General features: G+C 37.9%; 1 protein-coding gene across 1 annotated transcript in view; it reads left to right on the top strand.

The window, feature by feature from the left end:
- LOC144980305 (uncharacterized) overlaps window positions 1-17,500 on the top strand; it is an 86,599-nt gene that overhangs the window by 39,750 nt on the left and 29,349 nt on the right. Inside the window, exons 5-13 of the mRNA XM_078927962.1 lie at window positions 446-683; window positions 2,908-3,156; window positions 5,558-5,736; window positions 8,085-8,252; window positions 8,882-9,061; window positions 9,382-9,533; window positions 10,788-10,908; window positions 13,441-13,636; window positions 16,008-16,192. Of these exons, the coding sequence (XP_078784088.1) occupies window positions 446-683; window positions 2,908-3,156; window positions 5,558-5,736; window positions 8,085-8,252; window positions 8,882-9,061; window positions 9,382-9,533; window positions 10,788-10,908; window positions 13,441-13,636; window positions 16,008-16,192 (1,668 nt within the window). The remainder of the gene's footprint in view (window positions 1-445; window positions 684-2,907; window positions 3,157-5,557; window positions 5,737-8,084; window positions 8,253-8,881; window positions 9,062-9,381; window positions 9,534-10,787; window positions 10,909-13,440; window positions 13,637-16,007; window positions 16,193-17,500) is intronic.

The raw sequence follows: 17,500 nt of genomic DNA, 5'->3' as shown, positions 1-17,500 counted from the left end.
AGATGGACGTCGGTTTGGTCGAATGCAATCCCTCGTGGGGATCGACTCCTCGAAACTGGGGGAGAATTTGTCAGGCTTTTCCACCAGCAAAAGGAGACATTGGGTGGCAGTGTATCGGTTTCGGTCGAGAACCTGCTTCACAGCACGCTTGCTGTGTCAGTGGGGACTTGCCACCTGTCCAACATGTGCCCGTTGTGGTCGAAAGCCCGAAACCGTAGAACTTCAAGTTGAACAATGAGTTGTGACGAAGCTTCCGGGAAGGTTTGCGACGTTGCACGAGTGCGGTGATGAGTTGTTTATGTCCTGGATAGATCGTCATAGCATAATAGTGTGAGCACCATTAGAAGCTGCTGCGAAAAGTCGAAACTCCTAATATCATAACGCGGTAAACAGTTTAATTAAATAATAGCCCATTTCCCTTCATTCCCTTCATTCTTTCCACCAGATTTGACCATTAACATCACCGTGTCATTCAACAAGTTGTTCCGACTCGCTGGGAACATCATTCTAACTTTCAACTCCGGACGCCCAGAAACGATGGTTCTGGAAAAGTCCGTCGATAACGGAGCCACGTGGACGCCTCTTCAGTTTTATGCCAGGAACTGTGACCTATTCCGTGACCATGTGGATCTCAATGCGGTTGTGACGAAAGAGAACCCGGCTGTTGTTATCTGCACAAACAAGTAAAGTGACAATTTAGTGATAACCCTACCCCCCCCCCCCTCCAATAAAAATAGCATTTATATAGCGCAATATCCACTAAATGTGTTCAAAGCGCTTTACAGAGGGTTCCTGACCAACAGCAACACGAAACATATAGAACGAGACATGACGCCTGTTAGACGATATTACAAATTTTTTTTTCCGACATAGACAACTCTCTAGGTACTCATTTTACACCTGAGAGAATGTGAGTAAAGAATCTCTTCCAAGGATTCATGAACTATTCCACGAGCAAGGCTATGAACCCAGGACCTTCCAATCTGAAAGCGAGTGTCATACCACAAGACTACATAGCCGCACAGACCAAATTGCCGGAAGGATCTACGACGTTACCACAATCCCCTGGCACGTAAGTTAAGATTGAAATCTGAAACTCTGTATAAGGGCTAACCCACACCGGAGACTGACTGTGACGACCCGACACTGCCGTCCTCTGCCGTCTTCCGGATAAAGACGTCGGGCACGGACAAAATACTAAGAATAAAGAGTAGAGCTGCTAGACATAGGTCAGACCAACCCATACCAAGCTCGAAAAAAACAAAAACGGCAGAGGACGTCGTGTGCCTGATATGGGTAGGCCTAGCGGCTCGTCTCTTTATCCTTAGTATTTTGTCCGTGCCCGACGTCTTTATCCGGAAGACGGCAGAGGACGGCAGTGTCGGGTCGTCGGAGTCGGTCTCCGGTGTGGGTTAGCCCTAAGATACAGTGCCAGAGGAAGCAGAAAGATTCAGTGTAATCAGGAGTTTTGAGTTTCAATCTGTAGTTGAGGCAGTCTGATATTTTCAAAACATTTTTACAAATACTTTTTACATTTAAAAAACTCTTTGTCCGACGTATATATATATATATATATATATATATATATTATATATATATATATATATATGATATATATATATATATATATATATATATATATATATATATATTATATATATATATATATATATATATCCTGGTCTGACGCCAGGGAACCACTTTTGGGCATAATTTAATATTGTTGCAATGGACAATATTTTTCGTCATTCTTTGATATTTCCAGTACAGCAATGAACCCATAAGGAATTAGGTTATCAGACCTGCGAATAAGTGCACGTCGATGATATACCCCTTTCCAGATTTGCATGTACAATAAATGTACAAACGACAGGTAAACAGTTGTCGTCAGTAAAGATAAATAAATGAATAAATTGATCGATGAAAATAAGTAAATAAACAAATAAACAAATAAATGAATTGAAATAAATAAATACTTACTTACTTCCAGTGTCATCTCATGGGTTGAGGTCGACTTGAAATGACACGCCAATCTTCCCTGTTGACGGCTTGCTGACTGCATTCGGCTGCCGACAATCCTGTCCATGTACTCACATCATCTATCCAAGTTCTTGCTGGCCTGCCTCTTCCTCTTTTCCCTTCAACTCTACCCTCAAGAATGTCCTTGTTGACAGTTTGATGGCGTCTTAGGTTTCCAAAATACCTTAGTTTTCTTGTTTTTATTACTTTCATTAGGGTTGGTCTGGTAAATAAATACATGAATGAATAAATAAACAAATAAATTTTAAAAAAACATCACTTCATTATTGATCTCCAAAGGATTGTTTAGTTTTTCTGGAGTCTTTTCCAAAGGAAGATTAGAATAATTTAGGCATCAGCAGGGTTGAAACCTTATACGTCCAAGTTACTGTCATACCAGAATGATACAAATATTATACACAAAGTAGAATGAGCTACCTAGAAGTATCGTCTTAAACTTCAAAAAGAAAAAAATCTTAATTTCGCAGCTTTGATCAATTAACTGTATACTTTATGTTCGGCTCCAGGTACGCTCAGATGTAATTTCAAATTAACGAAATCAATCACATTTCCATTCAGCCTTTTGTCTGTTTATTTTGTTTTGTTTTGGTATTTAGGGGGGGGGGTTGTTTTTTTGTTTGTTTGTTGTTTTTTTTTTTTTGGGGGGGGGGGGGGGGGTCGGTTTTTATTTTGTTTTATTTTTATTTATTTTTTGTTTTGAATCTTTTTTTGTTTGTTTGCTGTTGTTGTTGTTGTTTATTTATTTCTCTTTCTTTTTTTCTTTTCTTGTTATTCAAACTCTCACTCTCATGTAATGTCTTCAATTGTCTTTTTTGCTCACTCGTTGTCCTACCATTACCCTTCCTTTTTTTTCATTTCACTCGAAAGGTATGTCGAGCTGAAAAGTCAGCCACGTCCAGGCGGAAGAGTCACCTTTGACTTGGACGAGAGGTCGCAACTGTTCCTAGGCCCAACTCTCACAGACTACGCTAGTTACTACGATGCTCTGGACAACCTGATGCTGGACTTTTTGATATTCAGCGATCTCAGGTTCAGATTCATTCGCCCTGCTTCGGATGGTAGAGGGAATTATGATGAATATTACTACGCCGTACAGGACATGAACATCATGGCTAGGCAAGTATTTTGAGTACATCATCATCATCATCATCATCATCATCATCATCATCATCATCTTCATCATCATCATCATCATCATCATCATCATCACCATCATCATCATCACATCATCATCATCATCATCATCATCATCACCATCATCATCATCATCATCATCATCATCATCACCATCATCATTCATCATCATCATCCATCATCATCATCATCATCATCATCATACATCATCACCATCATCATCATCATCATCATCATCATCATCATCATCATCATCATCATCATCATCATCTTCATCATCATCATCATCATCATCATCATCATCGTCGTTGTCGTGGTCATCAGGATTTTAGTTTTTACTTTCAATAATGTTTGCTTTCGACAATCTGCACCTATTTTATAAATTTCTTTAAGACCAGTGTCAATAGCAACAGGACAGTTTTTGCCTCTGTCATTCGTAACCGACGTATTTTCCTTCCGAATCGAAGCTCTCTCAATCTAAAAATAGCTGCCATCTTGTCGACGCAATGATGTACCCTCGTAACTAGTCTCAGACTAAGCTAGAAGTCCGGTCTCAGCAAATGACTAAAGCTTTGCCAAACTTAGTCGAAGGTGCCGTGATCTTAGTCTGGGACTTGCTTGGTCAGCTCACATAAAATCCGATTTTTTCAAGTCCTTGACTAAGGTCAGAGACTAAGCTCTCGTCCACGTTCATGAAAACGGGCCCATGTACTGAGAGATTTATTTTGCACAAAAAATAACCCTTTTATAACTAGCCTGTCATGTGATAATTACTCGACATGTGGTACGTGATAAGTGATGCATGATACGTGTTGCGGGTTACATAGTGTGCAACTATAACGCTCTAATTAAATATAACAAAATTAGTCAGCCACAAAAGAGATAGCTGATAATACCATTTAAAACGACTGATTCGATTACGCATGACAATTCTGGGTGGGGTTCCTACTTCCCATAGCGTGCAGGGAGGTACTTGGTGTGTCTTCTATCCCCTCTTATCTGTTTTCCAATTGCTTTCTGTCTTTGTCTTGGAATGAGATTGCTTGGTTTTGTCCTGACCGTGGTCGGAGTCCTTGGCTGAGAGAGAAACAGTTGAATGTATAGTTATAGTTTTCGGAGATGATATTTTTTTCCTTGTAAATCATCTCTCTGTTATGCCTTGTATTATATGATTGGTAAACCTTATAGTGTATTCCTCTTGGTTGGGACCTGTGCTCGTGTCTGGATGAGACTTTTAGGTGATCTCAAACTAAGTACTTTGACGGTGTGCTCTTGGAATCTACATCTGTTCCCTATTTGAACCAATTCCCCTTTGTCTTACCTTTTCTTTTGTGCTTAAATTGTAATTCTATAACTTTTTACTATCCCATTTTCTTCCATTTACTGGCGCTGATATGACCTTAATGTTGCAAACGCCGTAAAACCCTTAAAAAAACAAAAACATATGACAATTCTAGATTTGACAAAAGTCATGCGACTGGTGTATTCAATATTTAATTTTATGACTTTTAGAAAATATGAAAATATCTAAAGTAATGATTATCCTGAAGAAATTATCAATAAGCAAAACAAATAAAAGAGGACTCAACACAAAATCATATGGCACGCCATTTGTGACAGGCATAAAAAAATTGATGATGATTCATTTTTAAAAAAATAGTTTTCCCCCTTTTACTATCTATCTCAGAATACAACCTTAGAGAAAAGGGCTGTAATATATTATGGTGTCGACTATAATCCATACCATTTACATTTCCTAAACATCCAGGTACATTATCCAAAGTGTTACCATCTTCTGTACAATCATCGTCGTAGTCATTATTATTTTCATCAATCATAATATTATGTAATCGACCATCTGAAGACGGTGATTCGTCGAGATGATCCTGATACTTCAAATTTTATCATAAGCTGAATAATATTAACAAAACAGTGATGGTGGAAAGGCTTCGTATAGGAACAATACAGACCAAGGACGTTTCGGGTACAAACCCTTCGTCAGTACAACAATGAACAAATGAACGTGGAAATCAAAGCTTGAGAAAGAGAGAGTTTGCCCTCAGCATGATCCACACGTGCTCCCAATTCCCGAATATAAGTTCTGATGAACTTAAATTTCCTTTTCAACAAGATTTATTGAGCCAAAGAGACCTATGCAGTTCTGTAGCTGGAGCCAACAATTCGTATTTCTACGAGTTTTTTGTAGTACTTGGCAGGTCTGCAGTCACCACCAAAAACTTATCATAACATTCAAGCTTGACAGTTTTACCAACAACACATCATCACTTTAATCAACAACACATTTTAAAATGTATTAATAAACAATAAACAAGTGTTTGGTCAGAGGAAAAAAATTTCAACACATACGCTTTAATTTTTTCAGATGCTTCTGTAACCTCCATGCGTCCAGCTGCACCAATGGAGGAGATAAGCTGGTGTGTGATTGCAAACACAACACGCAAGGAGTTAATTGTGAGGAATGCCTTCCTTTGTACAATGAACGACCCTGGAAACGAGGCAACTACATGCCTTACACTGATGGAACGGCTAATGAGTGTAAAAGTAGGAATGTATTTTTTTTAATATTCATTTGATTAACTTCCTCTTAGGTTTTGTGGTTTGACACCCGACTTCTGAGACGTAGGGCCGTAGAAAAAGGCCCATTATTAACATTTCACTATGTTCTTTTTTTCTACCATAGATACCATCACAATAACAAGAAATGAAGTAGGTTGGAAAGTGCCAGAAGACAACAGAGAATAACAACTTCGCGGCAGCGATGGGGGCTCGAATCCGCGAACTTACTGGTACGACAACTCCGCCTGGCGGTGAGATCGTGACTCTATCGTATGAGCTATCCACCACCCCAAAAAAGTCGCTTCAAACCTTAGTCAACTAGAGCCTTCTCTCCCCGACTTCTTGAGGTTCAACACACACAAACGCCGCGAAGTTGGTTGTCCAGCATTTAAGCTTAATAGCCAATTTTCTCAACACAAACATGTAACATAGAAACGATTGAGACATTGAGTATGATATTTCGGTACTTGGGATGAATTTTCAATTCAGAAAAGTGAGTGGAGCAGGCACTTATGTTGATAATAACAAGGAATGAAGTGAGTAGGAAAGTGCCAGAAGACAACAGAGAATAAAATCTTCGCGGCGGCGACGGGGGCTCGAACCCGCGACTTTACTGGTACAACTCCGTCTGGGGAGAGAGTGACTCTACCGTATGAGCTATCCACGACCCCCAAAAAAGTCGCTTCAAACCTTAGTTTAACTAGAGCCTTGATAAAGATGTCAGTGGTTTATGGAACACTAATGACGTAACTATTAATCTGGCACCCTGGGTGTATGTGTGTGTGTGTGTGGGGGGGGGGGGTTCTTGGGAATGGCATTTTACACGCATTACCCTTTTGGATCAGTTAGATGAGAAAGATTAGGTACATAGGTAGTGTGGCAGAGTTTCTAAGAGTGCCAATAAAAATTGGAATGGTGATTTGCTTGTTAACTACAGGGGGGGGGGTGGGCGTACAAGGCGGGGGGGAAGAATAAAGAACATTATACAATATGAATTATGAGCATTAGTGAAACTTTGAAAATGCGCTATTTAGATGTGCTTATTTATTTTACTTTGTATTTATCAAGAGGAAAATCTTCTAATCTAATTATTATTATAAGTTTCAACTTCTCTAACTCTTCAGAGATAAGTAAAATAAATAAATATATAAAGCAAACAAATGAGTATGTTTGTAAGTTAATAAAATGTCCATATATGGATAAGTGAATTAATGACACACCAGATCGAAAATTTGTATGAATTTGATCACTGGGTACATTTTTTTGGGGGGTGAGTAAGCTGTTAAAAGTAAAACTCCTTTTGGTTGCATTGATTATATGAAAGTATATAAAGAATGTATATGACAGAAGATTTAAAGGAAGTTCATTCTCAGTTTGATATATATTTTAGCTCAAGAAAGGCCAAATGGCCACTGTTCTACGTTGATTTGTAAAAATATTTTTTAATTAAATAACTCGGTAGAATTATGGTCTCGTAAGCAAAGGGGCTGTTATAAGTGGTTGGGTGCAGTCAATATTTTTTTTTGATTAGCTTTGTCTATCCAGCAATGATTGGGTAGCTTGATCTGTTAGGTTGAGTGGAAAGTCCGCACTATGCGAGGAAGTAAAGTAGAAAGCGAGTGTATACCGCCATAAAAACTGGGATAAATTCTTGCTCATTACGTATCTTATCTTATCTTATCTTACTAAAGACTTAATATAGGACTTATCCTTTAAATGCCGTATACAATAGTTTATAATTACATAATCTCATATAGCTTGCATTGTATCATTCACAGACAGTTTTACACAACTTTGAATGCAAGGAAAAATATCAATACGGCAATGTAAAATCGAAAAATACTATCATAAAATACTGGTAATTGAAAATTGGTCATGATCGAATGAATCATATATGTACAATGAAATATTGATAAATAAATAATCATGAAAGCAACAATGATAATAATCATTCTCAAGTCTCTGATAAATTATCATGATTAAACATTGTTTCAGTAATATTATGTAAGAATTACTTTAAAAAAAAAAAAAAAACAACCCCAAAACTATCCACATGGCTCAGCAGCCTTTGCTTCGTACCCGAAAGGTACCGAGTTCGATGACCCAACACCGCTCTGTGTATGTGGCCTTGAGCAAGTTACCACGCCGTAACTCAATTTGCGGCGCTGCACTTCTGCTGACGCCTGGGTTATTCCAGACTTCCTTTGGAATAGGCCCAAGAGACAAATTTCCTCCATGGGGATGAATAAAGGGATTTTTATTTATTATGTATTTATTTATTTATGTATTTATTTTCAATTGTAAACCTTTCCTCCCATCATTTTAATTACCAGAGTGCGAATGTAACGATCACGCCGACTCCTGCACATATGACCCATCCTATGGTAGAGGTGTGTGTAATAATTGTACACACAACACGCGAGGCAAGCACTGCGAGACGTGTTTGGAGAGTTTCTTCCCCAACACAACGACTACCATCAATGATCCAAAGAGATGCCTCGGTATGTTATCTCACTCAATCCTAGAAATCTTTGCTAGTTTTGAAAATTGGGGAAAAAATGTATTAAAAATGAGCATGTGCCTAGATATTTTTATTCAACTATCATTAACATGTAAAAACTAAAAACACTAGCTTTGATACTAGATACGCCTATAATTTGTCTCAGAAAAATGTAATAAATAGGCATGGGGTAAAATTAACCCCTGGTAAAATACGGATAATATAGTCGGTGTTAGGGTTGAGTGAGTTAAATGGACGGGTAACGGACCGCCAAAAATTGTTGTTTATTATATTTTAAGTTGAATAATTTTTCTCTTTATCTTATTATTTGATTAAAAGCAACCAAATGCCACCATATTGGTGATGCGGGTCCTAGCTGTGTTTAAAAATCATTTTTATTTGGAGATTATTCTTACATTTTAAGACGGGTTTTATTTTAGTGGGGTACTAGTTTGAATTAGTTTTCAGACAGTTAGAGAGATGATTAAATTCACATTAAATTTCCTTTCACAGACTAAAAGTTAAAGTTTACACTTAATTTTGTGTGTTAATTATGGCTTATAGAACTTGTGAACATTTTACTTAACGTCATTCCATCAATATAAACTTTAAATTGGTTTCCTCCCCCAGCTTGTGAATGTAACTCACTCGGAGTGGACGAAGGCAACATGGTTTGTGCACAAACTGCAGTTGGCCTGAATCCAATTGGTCAGTGTGTGTGTAAGGAACAGGTGACCGGGAGACAGTGCGACTCGTGTATACCAGGATTTTATGGGCTCTTGGAAGAACCAGGCCTTGGGAGTTGCACAGGTAGAGAGGCATTTTTAGCACCTTTTTTCTACTTTGAAGAAGAGCAATAGGTGTATTATTTGATATATTTGTAAAACGTCCATATAGATAGCCTTCTTCTTCTTTGTCATCATCATCATCATCATCATCATCATCATCACCATCATCATAATCAACACCATCATCACTGTAATTATCAAAACATCCTTGGTGTTGTAGTTGTTTTATTTGTCACTGCTGTTGTCTTTTTCTATTATGATTGTTAAGCCGTCAGAAACACTATCTGTCCTACCTCAACGTTTCCACCTATTTTCATCTCTCCCCAAATTTCTTTCTACCAGCATGTGAGTGTAATCTTGATGGTACCAAAGAGCAAAGCAACACCTGTGCTCAATCAGGTGGTCAGTGCCCATGTAAAGACAGCATCACTGGTCGTCAGTGTGATATCTGCAAGGACGAATACTACGGGTTTCCTACAGGTAAATCTCAAGAAGTAAGTAATAAAATGGAAACAAACATTCATCTCAACTTGTTTTTTTTTTCAAAGCACCATCCGAATATGGAATTCTCTGCCCAAAAATATCAAAATAATTAACCCCCTCCTCACCACCAACAGCAAAATCGTCACATTTGTTAGGACACAATATACATTCTTCTTATTCAGATATATTTTGTACATTACAAAGTTTGAAGAATGATCTTTGTTTAATTAATAAGAACATAAAGTTGTTTTGTGGTGAGCTTGTTTCAGTTTTTTTTTTTAAATCAATTTTTCTGCTGGGTAAGTCTATCATTTTCGGAAAATACTGAAAATATTCGGTTAGGAAAGAGTTAATTGCCCAATTGAATATGACAGAGAAATCAATAAAACCAAAAGTGAAGGGTTAGGCAAGTCCGTTGATTCTCACCAAATTCACAGTCTCGATTATCTTCGATGCACAGATTTAATGACAAAACAAGACAAGAATAAATAGAAAGAAAATGTAAACTTTCTACTTTGCAACATCCACTAAATGTGCTCGAAATGCTTTATAGAGAGACCGAAGTAAAGTCAAGAACACACTAAACATTGTAGAATGAGTCTTGCAGTAAGACATCATTGTATTTATTTTCTTTCAACAGAAACAAAGCTGCTATCGACCAGGTTTTCTTTTAAACCTGGGTATAGTGAGATTTTGTATGAAAAGAGCATTCCATATAATTGTATTTTGCGCCGTCCACAGGGGGATTTGAATCTTCCTTTTGTGCGATTATGTGGTCTAGTGTTATGACACTCGTTTTGGGATCGGAAGGTACTGAGCTCGAGTTCGCTCGGCGCATGGTTCTCTCACAGCAATCAGGTGTAAAATGAGTACCTGGCCGTTAACAGCGTTGTCTCTGTCCTATAAAGTTGTAATCTTGTGTCATGTACCGTCCTACATGTTAAATGTTGCTGTTGGCCAGGGACCCCTTATAAATCGATTGGAGCACGGATAGTGGATAATGCACTATATATAAGCTCATTTTTTTTCCTTTTCTAGTTTTTGTTTCCCATTTGCACAACTACGACCCACTGTCTCAAAACGTTTTATTATCAGAGTGATATTGTTGTTGAAACTTTAATATTTAATTTAGAATATCTTGATACTTGGTTAAGTTATGTGTTTTATTGAGTAGAATAAATATGGTTTCATAAACTAAATATTTCATATTTCTGATTATTTTAATAATTCTATCTATCTTGAATAATGATATAATTCATTCCCAGGAATGCAAGCCGTGTGAGTGTAATGAGGGTGGTTCTACGAGCCTGACTTGTGATAAGGCAACTGGCAAATGTTCTTGTAAAGAAGGCATTGATGGTGACAAATGTGACAAAAGCGCTGCAGGTGAGTTTTACTTCTATTTTATTGGGGTTTTTTTAAATTTTGCTGAGAGCCCAAATTGGTCGAGTATCAGACTCGTGCCAAAATAGCACGAAATGTTTAGCTTTAATATACCGCAATATCACTGAATGTGTCCAAAGTGCTTTACAAGGGATTCCAAGCAACACATAACATAATATCATGCAGGACAATTTCATTTTCACAGAAACAACGCAGTTGTTAGCGAGATATCCATTGTAAGTCACTTCTCTGTTACTGCTCTATGGGAGGAACTGTAAGATAAAGATCTGAACAAGTATGTATGAAAGGTTCCAGACAAAGCAAGAAAGAAAAACGGAAGAAAAATACCATCTCAAAAAATCAGTCTACCTCGACTGAGGATCGAATCTCTCAGATCTTCTGATTACTCAAATGTCTTCGTCCTCATCCTCTCGTGTTCAATCAATGTATGTGTTTTGTTTGATGCAAGCGAGGGTTCACAGTGTAAAACGCGTACCCTTGTGAAGAATATAGTTATTAAAATTGTCCCAACTGTCAGGATTATCTGTGGTGTAATGGTAGCACGTCTGACCGGTAATCAGAAGATCTGAGGTTCGATCCCCAGTCGAGGTAGATTTATTTTTTTTTTTTGGATTTATTTTTCTTATACACACTTGTTCAGATCTTTATCTTACACTGGTGCCTGTTCCTTAATTTCTTAATTTGGGAGGAACTGTTATATTACATACGATTTTATATTTTACAACTGGAAATGGTGAAATATTATAACTAAGGTTTGAAGACAGATCTGCATGATTTAAAAAAAATGATATTTGTATGATAATATAATAGCATATTTTCTCTCTTTCATTGAAAGTTGCATTGTCTTTATAGTCCGATAAACGTTTTGAAACTTCAATCCACTGTATCATCAAAATGAGGGATAAATGGATATCATTAATTCAACTTATTAGAGCAAGATATGAAGTGAGTAGAAAAGTGCCAGAAGACAATAGATTTATAATAAACTTATTAGAGCATGAAGAGATTGGTGGCTTTATTTGGCGGTAACATTGATTCAATGTCTAGTTTCTTCTTTTGTAGTTTGACATTCAAGTACATCAATAGACCATCTGTGAATACTGAATATATCGTATAAATATTCAATTGAACTTCATTGAGCTATTATGTATTCAGAACATTCAACTCTAAACTATTGTGTGTTATTTACAAAACAAAAGCCAGTGGGGTTTTTTTATCAAGCGCATTATCCACTACATGTGCTGAAATGTTTTACACAAGGGGCCAGCAGCAACTGTTTGACACGTAGGACTACACATGCAGCTTGTCAGGGGCATTCTTTTCATCAAAGAAAAGGCTATACTGGCCAAGTACTTATTTAACAACCTGGGTATGGTGAGAAAGAGGAAGCGAGGCCGTTCCAGGGAGACATGATGACGTACCATAGAGAGAGAACCTAAAACAGAGTGGTCTGTCCCTCGAAATGGTCCCAAGAACAGCTGCTGACGGGAACTGGTGGAGATCCATTGCATCGCCTCAAGTGCCAGCAGGCCGGGAGAGGATTGAGTGAGTGAGTGAGTGAGTATGGTGAGAAAACAAGAGTAAGGAGCGTGTTTAAGGACTCATCATTACAACACCCTCATGAGGATTCTCAAATCCTATTAGTGTCACTTGTGTGGTATGATACTTGTTTTCGGACCGGAAGTTCCTGGGTTCGAACCTCGCTCGGCACATAGTTGAGCTCTTGGAAAAGGCTCTTTACTCACTTTCTCTCACCGTACTCGGGTGTGAAATGAGTACCTGGCCGTTAACAGCGTTGTTTCTGTCCGAAAAAATTGTAATATCGCCTAACAGACGTCATGTCCTGTCTATATGTTAAGTGTTGCTGTTGGTCGGGGACCCCTTGTAAAGCGATTTGAGCACGTTTGGTGGATATTGCGCTATATAAATGCTCTAGTTACTTAGTCGCTTCAAAGCGTCATACCACCTGACCAAAAAAGCCACATATCTTTGTTTTCCCTATAATCTATTGTCTACTGTCTGTCTCTTGTCTGTTTTGTAACCGTGCTGGTCAGGATTATTGTCCATTCATAGTCCTCAACAATCCAAACTGCTCAACGCTAGCATCTTTAACTTCGATCACTTCATAAAATAAAAGAAATAAAATTCCCTTTATTCATTCCCAAGGGGAAATTTGTATTTAGGGTCTATCCCAAGGGAAGACTGGAATAACCCAACATCCTCTGTCGTTTTTTTTAGGTGTTTGGTATGGGTAGGTCTAGCGGCTCTTCTCTTTATTCTTAGTAACAACACTTTAACACTTGTAAAGCGATTTGAGCACATTTAGTAGATATTGCGCTATATAAAGCTCAATTATTTTTTTTTTTAGTATTTTGTCCGTGTCCGACGTCTTTATCAGGAAGACGGCAGAGGACGGCACGACAGTGCTGGGTCGTCGGGTCAGTCTCCGGCGTGGGTTAGCCCTAAATCTTCTTTTTTAAATTTTTACTTCTCTTTTATTATTCACACAAACAGGAAGTTATGTCCCTGCCATTGACAGCCTTGGAGAGGACCCAGCTGCGGTATCTGGTTCTTGCGATATCACAAGTGATTTACTTACGGATGGAGAACCGTTTGATGGGACAAGGTTTGCCAAGTGTGACCTCTCAACTACGGCTGCTACGGTGACCTTTGACTTCCCAGGAGGAATGATACAAGCTGCTTTACAATGGTACTGTTACTATGATTAGATTGGGAACTTTAACTTGAGCATTTATATAGCGCAATATCCACTAAATTAATGTGCTCAAATCTCTTTAGAAGGGGTCTCTAATTAACAAAAATACTTAACATGTAGGACGAGACATAAACCTGTAAGGCGACATTACAATTTTTTTTTCGTTTTTGATGGAGACAACATTGTTCACGAGCAGGCACTCATTTTACACCTGAGTGCAGTGAGAGATTGTGAGTAAAGAACCTTTTTCCAAAGACTCAACCTGGAACCTTCTGATCTGAAGGAATGTGTCATACCACAAGACCGCAAGGCGGCACAAATTTGTATAGTTCCATTTATCTGTACTATAATGTTCAAAGCCATTAAGCAATTCTGACAAAGCACTTCTCTTTTTCAATTTGGATTGAAATCGTATACTTAATATGATTGATCGATCGTGCGGCTATGTGGTCAAGTGGTATGACACTCAATTTCGGATCGGAAGGTCCTGAGTTCGAGCCTTGCTCGACGCATAATTGAGTCCTTGGAAAAGGCTCTTTACATTCTCTCACCGTACTCAGGTGTAAAATGAGTTCCTGGCCATTAATGTCCGGAAAAAAAATTGGAGCATCGCCTGACCAGAGTCATGTCTCTTTCTACTTGTTACATGTTGCTGTTGTTCAGGGACGCTTTGTAAAGCGCTTTGGGGCACATTTAGTATATATTGCGCTATACAAAATCTCAATTTTAAAATAACCATCAACTACACAAACGGTATCAAACCTGACACTACAAAGAAGTATGGGTATAAACAAAATTATCATTTGTATTGGAGGGGTTTTTTTTATTGGCAGTATAAAGCTTTTGGGTCTGAAATGTATATTGTTAAATATATTGTTCTCTTTTCAAGCTGTAATATTATATTAATCGTTATTCGATACTTTTTCTAGTCTACATACAGCTTCTTGAAGCTTAGAGTTTATCATAATATCAGTCTTTGAAGTTATTGAAACAAAAATGAATAAAACATTTTTCAAATAATAACAAAGTCCTTAATACGGAACATTTTGGGCTTTAATCTTTCCCCAACCAGTTGATCAAAACAATTTTGAACTAGTAATACAGCATGTAAAAGAAAACCCCCAAAAAACTAGAGATTTATATAGAGCAATATTAATTAAAATGTGCTCAAAGCGCTTTACAAAGGGTTCCTTACCAACAGCAACGCGAAACATGTAGAACGAGATCTGTAAAATCGAGAGTGGGGGGTCCCCATGGCTCAGTTGGTAGAGCGCTCAGTTCACATGAAAAGGGACAGAGATCAATCCAGAGTAAAGTAAAAAAAATGTTCTACCCAAAAACAATTGAGCTTTATATAGCGCAATATCCACTAAATGGGCTCAAAGCGCTGTACAAGGGGTATCTGGTCAACAGCAACATTTAACATGTAGGACGGGACATGACGCCTGTTAGGCGATATTACAATTTTTTTCGGACAAAGACAACGCTGTTAACGGCCAGGTACTCATTTTACACCTGAGTACGGTGAGAGAATGTGAGTAAAGAGCCTTTTCCAAGGACTCAACTATGCGCCAAGCGCGAGGCTCGAACCCAGGACCTTCCGATCCGAAAGCGAGTGTCAAACCACCAAACCACATAGCCGCTACCTCCTTGCCCACCTCCTTGAATGGGTAGCAGAGCCTGTTAGATCTTGGTGGTGGGAAATACAATGCGATAAACTGGCATTCTTATCCAAAGGATAATGAGCAATAATTTCTATTGTCCATTTCACGATGTAGAAACCGGGATAAAGTCCCGCCCTGTGAGCCTAATGGCTCTAAAGGACTCACTCACTCACTCACTCACTCAATCCTGCCCGGGCCTGCTGGCACTTGAGGTGATGCAAGGGATCTCCACCTGGTCCTGTCAGCAGCTATTCTTGGGCCAACTCGAGGGATAGACCGGTCTCTAAAGAACTACATTTTTTGTAAACTCTAGATTGGTGGGGGGAAAAGCCTTCTCCACACCCAGAGGCCCTTTTTAAATTCTTATTTGGTGTGAAGTGTTATCATTTGAATAGTTTGTTGTTGTTTGTTTTTTTTTTTTGTTTTTTTTTTAGTTGTGTATTTTCTGAAGAATTGTTTTGGGTCCAAATCATTATGTGTCAAGCATTGTTATTCAGGTTCTCTTTTGAAGAAGTGAATAGGGAAGTGTCACACACACACACATACACACACACACAAATACACACACACACATATATATATATATATATATATATATATATATATATATATATATATATATTATATATATATTGTGTCACTCTTTAACTGCATTTTTTGTTGTTATTGTTGTTGTTGATTTATTATAACATTTCATCCAGGCCTTACTACCCTACCATCCGATACACGAACTTGAACTCTAAAACAGTGACAGGAAAGATAACTCTGACCCTCCAAGGAGACACATCCGAACCATTATCTCCCTTGTCAAAGCGGCTGGGGCAGGGGGTTTCCCCTGGTTGTCCAGGGGGTTCCCCCATTGAAAGGGGTGTAACCTTACCACCTGGTGTGTATTGCGTTGCATTTTTATTATTGTTTATGAATGAGTCATCATGAAATAATAATTTTCTCCTAACTCTTAACTTTAATGACCCCGCCCATCCAATTTAAAACAATTTTTCATTTATTTCAATATTGTTCTGGACTTATCATCATCTTTATCATCATCACCATCATCATCATCATCATCATCATCATCATCATCATCATCATTATCATCATCATCATCATCATTATCATCATCAGCATCAGCATCATCATCATCATCATCATCATCATCACCATCATCATCATCATCATCATCGTCGTCGTAGTCGTCGTCGTCGTCGTCATCGTCGTCATCATCATCATCATCATTATCATCACCACACCACCTTATCATCACCACACCACCATCATCATCATCATCATCCTCATCATCATCATCATCATCATCATCATCATCACCATCACCATCACCATCATCATCATCATCATCATCATCATCATCATCATCATCACCATCACATCATCATCATCATCATCATCATCATCATCATCATCATCATCACCATCACCATCATCATCATCATCATCATCATCATCATCATCATCATCATCATCATTATATTTATCATCATCATCATTATCATCATCATCATCATCATCATTATATTTATCATCATCATCATCATATTCATCATAACCATTATCTTCTTTACCATGAAATTCATCATGACGTCCTCTTCATAATTATCGTCTTAAAAATCTAATTTCACCACCGTAGCATAATTTGTTTATATAGTTAGTGTCTTGTTGTTTTTTTTAAATGTCACTGATACCCTTAAGAAAGTTTTATTATGAATAGAATTATTAGACAATAATGCGAAACCAGTTCTGTCTCAGAAATATAGAGGACGTTAATAGGCTTCAACAGTCGTGACGTCATTTCCTTCCTAATGAAGCATAGTAACTGGTTCTTATCTATCGGAACAATAGCGGACGCCCTTATGAAATATTTCTCCGACCAACACAAATTTGCATCGAGAGGAGAAAAACATTATAAATCTTATCATGGTTTGACTTTTATACATTCGTGTGAAAGTTCTAGCCAGCATGAAAAATTAAAAGTACCGATTTTCCTTGTTTAGAACCAAGCTGCTCGTTGCTGGGCGGATGTGACATCAGACTATTGAATCCAATTATTTTGATATTGAGCCATAACCTGACATTGTCCGGCAACCCACAAATTAAATTAAATGTTGAAGCTGATGCAATATGGGTTGGATTAGCTTGGGGTGAAAACATTTTAAAAAATTAAAAAATTGAGCTTTTA

This window comes from Berghia stephanieae, chromosome 9 (assembly GCF_034508935.2).
Source record: "Berghia stephanieae isolate SIO BIC M18660-M18661 chromosome 9, UCSD_Bste_1.3, whole genome shotgun sequence".
In the NCBI taxonomy this organism is placed as follows: Eukaryota; Metazoa; Mollusca; class Gastropoda; order Nudibranchia; family Aeolidiidae; genus Berghia; species Berghia stephanieae.
Note: the sequence above shows the minus strand (reverse complement) of the source record. Positions and strands in the feature narration are given on the sequence as shown.